The sequence below is a fragment of the Salmo salar genome, chromosome ssa05, assembly GCF_905237065.1.
Source record: "Salmo salar chromosome ssa05, Ssal_v3.1, whole genome shotgun sequence".
NCBI classification, from domain to species: Eukaryota; Metazoa; Chordata; class Actinopteri; order Salmoniformes; family Salmonidae; genus Salmo; species Salmo salar.
In genome coordinates this window covers 49,977,524-49,990,703 of record NC_059446.1, presented here as the reverse complement: position 1 = coordinate 49,990,703, position 13,180 = coordinate 49,977,524, and the positions used below count along the sequence as shown (strand labels likewise).

At 42.6% G+C, this 13,180-nt stretch overlaps 1 protein-coding gene across 1 annotated transcript in view; it reads left to right on the top strand.

Moving 5' to 3' along the window:
- The window catches only part of LOC106605051 (2-oxoisovalerate dehydrogenase subunit beta, mitochondrial), an 86,720-nt gene that overhangs the window by 22,802 nt on the left and 50,738 nt on the right, over nucleotides 1–13,180 (top strand). The window contains exons 7-8 of the mRNA XM_014200299.2: nucleotides 9,005–9,102; nucleotides 10,430–10,540. Of these exons, the coding sequence (XP_014055774.1) occupies nucleotides 9,005–9,102; nucleotides 10,430–10,540 (209 nt within the window). The remainder of the gene's footprint in view (nucleotides 1–9,004; nucleotides 9,103–10,429; nucleotides 10,541–13,180) is intronic.

Here is a 13,180-nt window from a genome sequence, read left to right as displayed (position 1 = left end):
GGCCTACATCGTTTTTGTTGGCTTTTAGAGCAGGGATCGACGGCCTTCACGACTGAATGACCTCTTATTATCCCTTTTAACAAAGCCTATAATTTCCACACACAGCTTTGGGTGATAAGAGTCAATTAAATGAAGTTGTGAGATTGTTTTGATTAAGGCATTAGAAAGTTGTTATGCCCAGAACATTCTTTTCTTCTCGGGTATTAAAACCACTCGATCCAAAACAAGCCTTATGTCCGTCTTTCCCTCCGTCTCGTCTGGAATTGTTAAAATCAAATCAAATTTTATTGGTCACGTACACGTGATTAGAAGATGTTATTGCGGGTGTAGCGAAATGCTTGTGCTTCTAGCTCCGACAGTGCAGTAACATCTAACAACATACAGTTGAAGTTTACATACACTTAGGTTGGAGTCATTAAAACTTGTTTTTCAACCACTCCACAAATTTCTTGTTAAACTATAGTTTTGGCAAGTCGGTTAGGACATCTACTTTGTGCTTGATGACACACAATTTTTCCAACAATTGTTTACAGACAGATCATTTTTTCACTGTATCACAATTCCACTGGGTCAGAAGTTTGCATACACTAAGTTGACTGTGCCTTTAAACAGCTTGGAAAATTCCAGAAAATGATGTCATGGCTTTAGAAGCTTCTGATAGGCTAATTGACATCATTTGAGTCAATTGGAGGTGTGCCTGTGGATGTATTTCAAGGCCTACCTTGACATCATGGGAAAATCAAAAGAAATCAGCTAAGACCTCTGAAAATTGTAGACCTCCACAAGTCTGGTTCATCCTTGGGAGCAATTTCCAAATGCCTGAAGGTACCACGGTCATCTGTACAAACAATAGTACGCAAGTATAAACACCATGGGACCACGCAGCCGTAGATGAACGTACTTTGGTGCGAAAAGTGCAAGTCAATCCCAGAACAACAGCATAGGACCTTTTGTAGATGCTGGAGGAAACGGGTACAAAAGTATCAATATCCACAGTAAAACGAGTCCTGTATTGTCATAACCTGAAAGGCCGCTCAGCAAGGAAGAAGCCACTGCTCCAAAAACGCCATAAAAAAGGCAGACTACGGTTTGCAACTGCACATGGGTACAAAGATCGTACTTTTTGGAGAAATGTCCTCTGGTCTGATGAAACAAAAATAGAACTGTTTGCCCATAATGGCCATCGTTATGTTTGGAGGAAAAAGAGGGAGGCTTGCAAGCAGAAGAACACCATCCCAACCGTGAAGCACGGGGGTGGCAGCATCATGTTGTGGGGTTGCTTTGCTGCAGGAGAGGCTGGCATCATGAGGAAGGAAAATGATTTGGATATATTGAAGCAACATCTCAAGACATCAGTCAGGAAGTTAAAGCTTGGTCGCAAATGGGGCTTCCAAATGGAAATGACCCCAAGCATACTTCCAAAGTTGTGGCAAAATGGCTTAAGGACAACAAGGTCAAGGTATTGGAGTGGCCATCAAAGCCCTGACCTCAATCCTATAGAAACTTTGTGGGCGGAACTGAAAAAGTGTGTGTGAGCAAAGAGGCCTAAAGGAATGGGCCAAAATTCACCCAACTTATTGTGGGAAGCTTGTGGAAGGATACCTGAAACGTTTTGACCAAAGTTAAACAATTTAAAGACAATGCTACCAAATACTAATTGAGTGTATGTTAACTTCTGACCCACTGGGAATGTGATGAAAGAAATGAAAGCTGAAATAAATCATTCTCTACTATTATTCTGACATTTCACATTCTTAAAATAAAGTGGTGATCCTAACTGACCTAAGACGTGGAATTTTTACCTGCATTAAATGTCAGGAATTGTGAAACTGAGTTTAAATGTATTTGGCTAAGGTGTATGTAAACCTCCGTCTTCAACTGTATACCCAATGCAAACAAATGTAAGTAGGAATGAATTAAGACTTTATACTAATGGACGAGCGATGTCAGAGAGGAACGGACTAAGATACTGTAGAATAGTATAGAAAACAGTATATACATATGAGATGAGTAATGCAAGATATGTAAACATTAAGTGAATGAGAGACCGTAAAATAGTATAGAATACAGTATATACATATGAGATGAGCAATGCCAGATATGTAAATATTATTAAAGTGACTAGCGTTCCATTCCTTAAAGTGGCAAATGATTCCTAGTCTATGCCTATAGGCAGCAGCCTCTAATGTGCTAGTGATGGCTGTTTAACAGTCTGATGGCCTTGAGATAGAAGCTGTTTTTCAGTCTCTCTGTCCCAGCTTTGATGCACCTGTACTGATCTCGCCTTCTGGATTATAGCGGGGTGAACTGGCGGGTGGGTAGTTTGCCCCCGGTAAGGCATTGGGCTGACCGCACCACCCTCTGGAGAACCTTGCGGTGATACAGCCCGACAGGATGCTTTCAATCGTGCATCTGTAAAAGTTTGAGGGTTTTAGGTGACAAGCCAAATTTCTTTAGCCTCCTGAGGTTGAAGAGGCTCTGTTGCGCTGTCTTCACCACACTGTCTGTGTGGGTGGTCCATTTCAGTTTGTCAGTGATGTGTATGCCAAGGAACTTAAAGCTTTCCAACTTCTCCACTGCGGTCCCGTCGATGTAGATAGGGGGGTGCACCCTCTGCTGTTTCCTGAAGTAGTCCACGATCATGTCCTTTGTTTTGTTGACGTTGAGTGAGAGGTTGTTTTCCAGGTACCACACTCCCAGAGCCCTCACCACCTCCCTGCAGGCTGTCTCGTCATTGTTGGTAATCAAGCCTACTACTGTTGTGTCGTCTGAAAACCTGATGATTGAGTTTGAGGCGTGCTTGGCCACACAATCATGGGTGAACAGGTAGTACAGGAGGGGGCTGAGCATGCGCCCAGTGTTGAGGATCAGCGGAGTGGGGGGGATGTTTCCTACTTTCACCACCTGGGGGTGGCCCGTCAGGAAGTCAAGGACCCAGTTGCACAGGGCGGGGTTCAGACCCAGGGCCTCGAGCTTAATGATGAGCTTGGAGGGTAATATTGTAATAATAATGCTATTTTCAATCTATGTAATTAATGCAAAAACAAACAACTGTCAAATTCCCGAAGCTGTTAGGTCATTATGTAGATTATTTATGACATGCACGCCACACACAGCCTAGGGAATAATCTGTCTGGTAGTAAGAGCATGCAGTGCTCAACTGGTAGTTGTGTGGAGCAGCTCACAGAATTAATATGGCAAGACAGCCTGTGTGACTGACACTTCTTTAAAATGTATTTTACCTTTTTTTATTTAACTAGGCAAGTCAGTTAAGAACAAATTCTTATTTTCAATGACGGCCTAGGAACAGTGGGTTAACTGCCTTGTTCAGGGGCAGAACGACAGATTTTTACCTTGTCAGCTCGGGCAATTATGCTCCATCATGGTATGCGCTACACACACACACAAACAAACCGGTTCCATGATGAAGCTCCATCATAAATGTATATTAGAAAAGATTTCCCTGATTTCTCTGCCCAGGTTTTCAACAATATTATCTTTCGTCATGATTCGTCCAGTTGTAGCATGTGATTTGGCGCCGTAGCCCAATGGTGGTTTTAGCTGAGTTATTTTTAATTGCGGGGGGCAATAGGGAGCGATTCCATCGTATATATCATTTACATAGTCACGATAGGACAAAGGTTGACATCGCCCAATTCTAGATTACGTAACAAAGTAAACAGAGAAGCAACGCACAATAGGCAGTAGTTATACGACTAACTATGAAGAACAATATACACATGTCACAACTCACTTGGTGCACTCGCACCAACCCACAAGTCCACAGAGATCTGGAGGAGTCCAGTTGTTGGGCAGGGCTGAGGTGAAGGAGCTTGCTCCTCTTTCTGCAATTGCTTAGAGACTGTGTAGTGTGAGACCTGGAGAGTCAGAAGGGTGTATGGCCCCCCTAGCAACTGCCCTAGCTACTTGCTTGGCAACCAATAAGGGCCAGGTCACACAGGTCAGAGAGAGTTTTGAGAGGTCAGTTTATGGTACCCATAGACTTTCAGGCACCACTCCTGGTTGGATGGGGAGTGGAGTGTGCAACTTGAAAGGGTTGTGAGGTGCTGGTAAGAGGCACTGTCAGGGAATTCGTGAAACTATGCAACATTCTGCTAAATGTGGAAAGCTATGCTGTCATCAGTGTGCAGTTTATAATGTAGTCATTAACTTAGCGTGAGTGTATGCTTCTAAATTGTAGAATATAGGATATGTGGTAGTGTTGACGCATTTTGCACCTCTGCCATTTCTATGCATGTCTGAAGTGTATTATTGCCTCAACTGCAGGGGTCTCCAATTACATTCAGCTCTGGGTTGATTTTTCCTTGAGCGGATGGTTGGAGAGAGGGAACATAGTTATAAATAATGTACACGCTGCCTATTGACCGCAAGAATCACAAACAGATATAGTATTTGACAAAAACAATCATTTCAAACCTTGATTACATTGCGGTACGATCACATATGCCTCTCTATTTATGGGTGGGAATAGTAGTGAACTTCCTAAATTAAAATAACTTTTAGCTGATTTTCCTGGTGTTTTACAGACTTTATGCTATAAGTACTTGGGGGGGCCAAATAAAATCACCCGCTGGCCGAATTTGGCCTGCGGGCAGCCTTTTGGGAAACCCAGCTCTAGTCAGACTGTAATATGGTGAGGTGAACTGTTAGTCACAGTAATATAGTTTAACAATCAAGTTGAAATCTGCCTCTTTAGGGCCTGCAAGGATATGTTTCAGTTTTGCAATGTTCTTGGCACAGAAAAGCAGTTGCCACATTTATTTTTCCACTCCTTATCTTGGATGTCAAATTGTGTTTGATGCTTCTCAGGAAGTCAAGAGCAGCCTTTTTTTTCTACTGCAGAGTAAAAATCATATGAGCCATGACACTTACTGTCTTAGTCTCTCAAAATGAATGAAATAACACCTCAGTTTTATATATCCCTCAACAAAACCCGTAAGTCTTTCTGCGAGGTTTGTTGTTTCATTTTCAGATGGACTAAACCCAGTTACTTGGAAGTACAGTGGGGTATGCAGGTTCAAATTGTGTACAGTGTCTATGACTCAGTGAGACTTAATGAAACTACGTCAGAGAGGGAGATATTCGGTGCGTCTCTTTGAGGAGAAATAGACTCTTGTCTGACAAATAGTTCCATGGCATACCACCTAATGGATATTTCTCTCTTTTTCTGAAAATATCTCCTACAGTGAGGGGAAAAAAAGTATTTGATCCCCTGCTGATTTTGTAGGTTTGCCCACTGACAAAGAAAGGATCAGCCTATAATTTTAATGGTAGGTTTATTTTAACAGTGAGAGACAGAATAACAACAACAAAATCCAGAAAAACGCATGTCAAAAATGTTATAAATTGATTTGCATTTTAATGAGGGAAATAAGTATTTGACCCCCTCTCAATCAGAAAGATTTCTGGCTCCCAGGTGTCTTTTATACAGGTAATGAGCTGAGATTAGGAGCACACTCTTAAAGGGAGTGCTCCTAATCTCAGTTTGTTACCTGTATAAAAGACACCTGTCCACTGAAGCAATCAATCAGATTCCAAACTCTCCACCATGGCCAAGACCAAAGAGCTCTCCAAGGATGTCAGGGACAAGATTGCAGACCTACACAAGGCTGGAATGGACTACAAGACCATCGCCAAGCAGCTTGTTGAGAAGGTGACAACAGTTGGTGCGATTATTCGCAAATGGAAGAAACACAAAAGAACTGTCAATCTCCCTCGGCCTGGGACTCCATGCAAGATCTCACCTCGTGAAGTTGCAATGATCATGAGAACGGTGAGGAATCAGCTCAGAACTACACGGGAGGATCTTGTCAATGATCTCAAGGCAGCTGGGACCATAGTCACCAAGGAAACAATTGGTAACACACTACGCCGTGAAGAACTGAAATCCTGCAGCGCCCGCAAGGTCCCCCTGCTCAAGAAAGCACATATACATGTCCGTCTGAAGTTTGCCAATGAACATCTGAATGATTCAAAGGACAACTGGGTGAAAGTGTTGTGGTCAGTTGAGACCAAAATGGAGCTCTTTGGCATCAACTCAACTCGCTGTGTTTGGAGGAGGAGGAATGCTGCCTATGACCCCAAGAACACCATCCCCACCATCAAACATGGAGGTGGAAACATTATGCTTTGGGGGTGTTTTTCTGCTAAGGGGACAGGACAACTTCACCGCATCAAAGGGACGATGGACGGGGCCATGTACCGTCAAATCTTGGGTGAGAACCTCCTTCCCTCAGCCAGGGCATTGAAAATGGGTCGTGGATGGGTATTCCAGCATGACAATGACCCAAAACACACGGCCAAGGCAACAAAGGAGTGGCTCAACAAGAAGCACATTAAGATCCTGGAGTGGCCTAGCCAGTCTCCAGACCTTAATCCCATAGAAAATCTGTGGAGGGAGCTGAAGGTTCGAGTTGCCAAATGTCAGCCTCGAAACCTTAATGACTTGGAGAAGATCTGCAAAGAGGAGTGGGACAAAATCCCTCCTGAGATGTGTGCAAACCAGGTGGCCAACTACAAGAAACGTCTGACCTCTGTGATTGCCAAAAAGGGTTTTGCCACCAAGTACTAAGTCATGTTTTGTAGAGGGGTCAAATACTTATTTCCCTCATTAAAATGCAAATCAATTTATAACATTTTTGACATGCGTTTTTCTGGATTTTTGTTTTTGTTATTCTGTCTCTCACTGTTCAAATAAACCTACCATTAAAATTATAGACTGATCATTTCTTTGTCAGTGGGCAAACGTACAAAATCAGCAGGGGATCAAATACTTTTTTCCCTCACGGTAGCTTAGTTTCCAATAGCGAAATGACTCCATTTTGTTCCTTTTTTCCCCGAACTTGGTATCAACAATCACTTGTCTGTTTCCCACAGGACTCTCAGAACTAATAGCAGTTAGGGAATTACTTTAATTTCCGAATAGCGCAGAAAGCACTACCTCGTGCCGGGTCCTAATCCCTCTGAGCGATGCTTGTTCGGATGATGTCATGTAATGTTTTTCATTGAAACAGTCATTTTCTTTTCTTACCAAGCCAGAGGGGGATGTAACCACAAGCACTGGCTTTATCAGGACCATAGTTAAATGTAGGCTAGTTAGTGGCAGAGATTCTCAATATTAAGAGAATATTTTTTATGAAGACTGTTATACAGCACCATTGTCACGTGAGCTTATGATCCCACAGCTGGTTGTTGAGTGGACTTCCTTTAAGTGAATTGGGGACTGAAAAAGGCAATCACCGCCTGACATTGGTCTTCTTGAGTAAGATCGGTCACTACTACTATAAAATGACTGCTGTGTCATGGTCTGAAACGGGGAAGCTATGTACACCAGAGGAGGTTGATGAAATTCCACTATATAAAGATCCCAGAATCCAGTCAACAGTAGTTCACTGTTTTGTTCGTTGGTGGCGTGGGTGGGATTTTACTTGATGCTTGTTGTGGCTTTGTGTGTAAGGTTAACTTAGTAGTTTACTGTATGCTTACGTATTAGAAGAATGCTTATGTATTAGAAGTATCTCAAGATGTTCCGAGAGAGAAATCATTTGAAATTCCATCATTGGAGTTGGTATTTTGAAAGAGTGCATTTTCTTTTTCCAATTCCACATCTTTCTGAATCACCCTGAGGATTAGATGACTTGCTCTGAGAGATACTGGTTAACCAAAATAAGCATCCTCTCATCCCTGACATCACTTAAATTTGGAAGCCATTTAATTGTAAATGAATGTCCCATGTGGCCTATAGGTAAATCAATCATTCACACCCCATTCAATCTATGATTCATTTGAACCATGTACGAGCACACACACTAACTTCAGGATTGGGTTGGAAAAAGGCTTGCCAGAGGTAGCTCATTTGACTCGTTTGAAATTGCTGAAGAAACTTGGAGTCAGCAGCCTATTTCTTAACCTCTAGAGGGGGAATGGGTGGAAGTCATCCCGACTGTTCCAGGAAGTGTAGAGTGGAGTCGGAAACCGTAATGTCTCCCTTGAGTATCAATAGTATGGCCAGTGACTGTTGCAGTTCATGTGTTACCTTGCAAGAGACTTTTAAAGAGCACCAGTCTCCCCACTGAACACCCACACACACCTTCTGAAGGTCTTATCTTGCTTGTCAGGGTCAAAGCTGTGTATGATGAGCGCCAAAGACCTGTGTAATGGTGTTACCAAATAACTACATAATAGGCTATGTTGGTGCCTCAGGTTTTTTTTCCCACCAAGTGTTTATGAACTCCAAGATTACTACAAATAGGGTGCCGAAGGGTCGGATGCATGAATATAATGTCCCTTGTGTGTTGAACACATTTTGAACTATATCCAGTCCCGCAAATGTTTTGTTGTCCACATTGATCAGGGTGACTGGCCTATAGTTGTTCACTAGATATTGTTAGCGCATAGATTTATTTTCTTCTTATTATTATTATTAATAATAATAATAATATGCCATTCAGCAGACACTGTTATCCAAAGCGATTTAGTCATGCATGCATAAATGTTAGGTATTGGTGGTCCTGGGAATTGAACCCACTACCCTGGTGTTGCAAGCGTCATGCTCTAGAAACATAGCAACAGAGGACCATAGAGAGGCGCGCACACAAGGCTCCTTGTGATTGATGAGGTCTGGAAAAAGCATCTCAAATGGGCCAGAGACTTTGTTCCTAACTGGAAGCATAGATTGTAGGCTTTCATTTGTGAGTGTGCCGGTTATTTCCCTTCTTGTCATCCACTCCATCATTGAGCTCTACGGGTGGTTATGGACCATCGTTTGACAGAGAAACCACAGTTGGCCATAACAGAGTGATTAATGTGTGTTCGAAATTGACCCCCAATTATGCACTGATCTGCACGGTTAGCTTCCACCATAGGGTTTCACCTGTCAACTAATTTACGATCAGTGCGGATGAAGGGGAGGAGATGAGAGTACAGGTTTTGAAACAATTGAGATGGAGGTCGTGTTTTGTTTTTTTCTTTGTTTGCTTTGCAGTGGAGCAGGTCCCTACAGAGGCCTACACCATCCCACTTTCGCAGGCCGAGGTTATACAGGAAGGAAGTGACGTCACTCTGGTCGCGTGGGGAACACAGGTGAGACGTGGAAGAAGGAGCCGTGGGTTGAGTCTACATACTCGAGCCATAGAGGAGATGGAGCTATATATCTATGGCTGTGCGTGAGTCATGACCTTAGCCAGAAGTCATTGTTTATGGTGTGGAGGCGTGCAGAGTAGGGACATCCGCATTACATCTTGGGTCTTTGACATTTTTAAGCCGACAGGGACGAGCCGTGGATTACCTCTTAGCTCCATCACAAGCCCACGCCTCTCAACAGGGGCTTTCTCACCAGGGGTTGGTTGGTTTATCGTGTCTACACTGACGTCTCCGTTGGACCGATGCTGCTCCACAGTGTTAACAGTCCACGTCTACACAAGGCCTTCCATTATCCTCAACTCCTGTCCCCCTGATTTTCTTTTCCTCAGGAGAGGATTATGGTCTCTATAGCACTCTTGGTGTCGTTGCCCCTTACAAAGATTATGCTAGCCCACTTAACGGGCTTAACCCACCCAGAGAAGGAGACTAATGTAGGTACAGCTGAAGAGCAGAGGGGGTCTAAGCCTGAGGGCTGGGAATGACTGGGAAATCAACTCCTTCAAAGACGTCATTTTGCAAAGATGAAAAATCCACCCAAGTAGTCGAAATCGGGGCTTTTTAAAATGCCACCCCATTACTCTGGTAATCCGTCAGCCCTCCGTGGACGAGTGAAAAGAAAACAACTCCCAGCAAGTGGAGCGGTCGGAACCGCGCCTGGAACCTGCCGTGAAGGCCTGCTAATGAGTGTAACAGAGGGGTTCATTTGGCCAGTCCTGAAAATCCCTACATTTGTGCGCATTTTATTGCGCACTTTAAACCTGTTCATATCTTGACAGAAGTACTAGGCTATATCATTGCTTCAGCAATATTCAGTATATTAGTAGTCATCTCTAGCAAGGTTGACTAACACCAGAATATAATATTTATCTTTTTAATATGCCTGTTGTAGACCCGTGTCTATATGGGCTGGAAGCCTATAGATTGCTGTGTTCCTTTTTTATCAATTGGCTGTCTGACTCATGACTATCACTCAAGACCCACACATTAATAGATTTTATTCATTAACCCTCACACACATTCATAGACAAACTCAAAGCCCTGATGCACAGCTTAGGGATAACGATGGAGCCAGTATGTCCTGCTGTTAGATTGCCGGTGATTCACAGGCACAGCAGTCATTATCTGGAAACGGACAGCTTTCTAATCAGCCAGTAAACATGGAGTCTATCCAAGCAACTTTCTCCATTAGTCCAAACTGACTTGAAAAAAAATCCATTGTGGATTAGAATGGAATATATGGTCTTGATCTCTGACTCCTGCCTTGCAGATCCATGTGCTGAGGGAAGTGGCCAACATGGCTCAGGAGAAGCTGGGTGTGTCCTGCGAACTCATAGATCTACAGACCATCTTGCCTTGGGACACTGAGACTGTTTGCAAGGTAAGACGCATGCTAGGCTATATAATTTGTGTACACACACTCAGGGTTGGGTAGGTTACTTTCTAAATGTAATACGTTAGTTACTAGTTACTTGTCCAAAATTATTAGCAGTAACTTCACTTTTGGATTACCAAAACTCAGTAATCTGATTACTTTCAGTTACTTTTAGATTGCTTTCCCCTTAAGACATTAGAAGACAAAGACTCCCTCAAACGTCAAATCAAAATAAAATTGTATTTGTCACATGCTTTGTAAACAACCTTTGTAGACTAACTGTGAAATGCTTATTTACAGGCCCTGCCCAACAATGCAGAGAAAAATATAGAAACAATTATAACACAAGGAAAAATGCACAATGAGTAACAATAACTTGGCTATATAAACAGGGTAACAGTACCGAGTAGATGTGCAGGGGTTCTGAGGTAAATATGTACATATAGGTAGGGGTAAAGTGTCTAGGCAGCAGGATAATTAATAAACACTGGTAGCAGCAGCATATGTGAAGAGTCAAAAGAGTTAGTGCAAAAGAGGGTCAATGAGAGTCCGTGCAGCTATTTGGTTAACTATTGATAAGTATTATGGCTTGGGGTAGAAGTTGTTTAGGGTCCTGTTGGTTCCAGACTTGGTGCCACTTGCCATGTGGTAGCAGAGAGAAAAATCTGTGTCTTGAGTGGCTGGAGTCTTTGAAAATGTTTAGCGCCTTCTCACACCGCCTGGTATAGAGGTCCTGGATGGCAGGGAGCTTGGCCCCAGTGATGTACTGGGTCATACGCACTACCCTCTGTAGCGCCTTGCGGTCGGATGCCAAGCAGTTGCCATACCAAGCGGTAATGAAGCCAGTCAAGATGCTCTCAGTGGTGCAGCTGTACAAGATTTTGCGGATCTGAGATTACATGCAAAATCTTTTCTACTTTTTTATTCCATAGGCTGGGATCCGTACTATGCAACTGAGGCAAGAGCGCATTTTTCACAGGCTGTCCACTGGCCTCAAAAATGATTGATATGCAGCTTAAACTTCTTCAATTTAACCATTGAGTTATACATATCCAATTGTGAACAGCCATCCACAATTGCCACAATAAGTAAGGCGCAAATGGCTAAATGAGAGGGCAGCAGTGTGATTTACATCAATGCGCTATGTAGATATCAATAATATGTAGCCCGTAGGCTACATCACTGCTGTCGTCCTTACCCTTTGCGTTTTATTTAGATTGGATCATCTTTGGATGCCGACAGCGGTTGCACTATTGGAAGACATGGCTTGGACAGTTGGCTACAGAATTCTATTCCTGCTCTTTTCCCGCGATCCCTCAAACACATTTGGTGTGTCATCATAGTGGTCTCTGATTTCAGACTTCCTCAGGCGGAACAAAAAACATGGCTGAGGATTATTTCTGTCTAATAAAACTCTTGTTGATTGGCTGGGCCTGGCTCCCCAGTAGGTGGGCCTATCCCCTCCCAGGCACACCGATGGCTGCATCCCTACCCAGTCATGTGAAAGCCATCGATTAGGGCCTGATTTATTTATTTCAATTGACTGATTTCCATATTTGAACTGTAACTCAGTAAAATCTTTGAAATTGTTGCATGTTGCATTTTATATTTTTGTTCAGTATAGGTGATGATCCCTGCAGTAGACTGTGTAATTTAGCACTTAAATTTCCCTTCAATGTGGCACAGAAACCATGTTATTTTTCTCTGCAGTGCAGTTTCTGCCATTCGTGATTGATTGAATTCCAACTTCATTCTCCCACAGCTGGTATGATTTCATTAGGGCTGTATTTCTACTTTGCCGCACGATTAAAGTAACTGTAGCACTCACTCGTGTTATTATGTAATGTAAGAGAGAAACTGTTTTGTTAGCCTTTCAAAGTATTCTAATGATGTCTTGAGTTTAACGTTATGGTCCATTCAAGCCCAGAGGAATGGGAGGAGAGGAGGTAAGCGAGGCCTGTATATTTTGTCCACATACAGTGCCTTCAGAAAGTATTTACACCCCTTGACCTTTTCCACATTTTGTTGTTACAGCCTGAATTTAACATTTTTATTTTTTTTCGTCACTGGCCTACACACAATAGTTCATAATGTTAAAGTAGAATTAAGTTATTTAAAAAAAAAAATGTGAACAAATTAATAAAACAATGAAAAGCTGAAATGTCTTCAGTCAATAATTTGTTATGGCAAGCCTAAATAACTTCAGGAGTAAAGATTTGCTAACAAGTCCCTTGATAAGTTGCATGGACATAACATTTTTTTTAATGACTACCTCATCTCTGTACCCCACATACAATTATCTGTAAGGTCCCTCAGTCAAGCAGTGAATTTCAAACACAGATTCAACCACAGACCAGGGAGGTTTTCCAATGCCTTGCAAATAAGGGCACCTGTTGGTTGATGGGTAAAAAAGAAGAAGCAGACATTGATTATCCCTTTGAGCAGGGTGAAGTTATTAATTACACTTTGGATGGCATATCAATACACCCAGTCACTACAAATGTACAGGCATCCTTCCTAACTCAGTTGCCTGAGAGGAAGGAAACCATTCAGGGATTTCACTATGAGGCCAATGATGACTTTAAAACAGTTATGGAGTTTAATGGCTGTGATAGGAGAAAAATGAAGATGACTCAACAACATTGT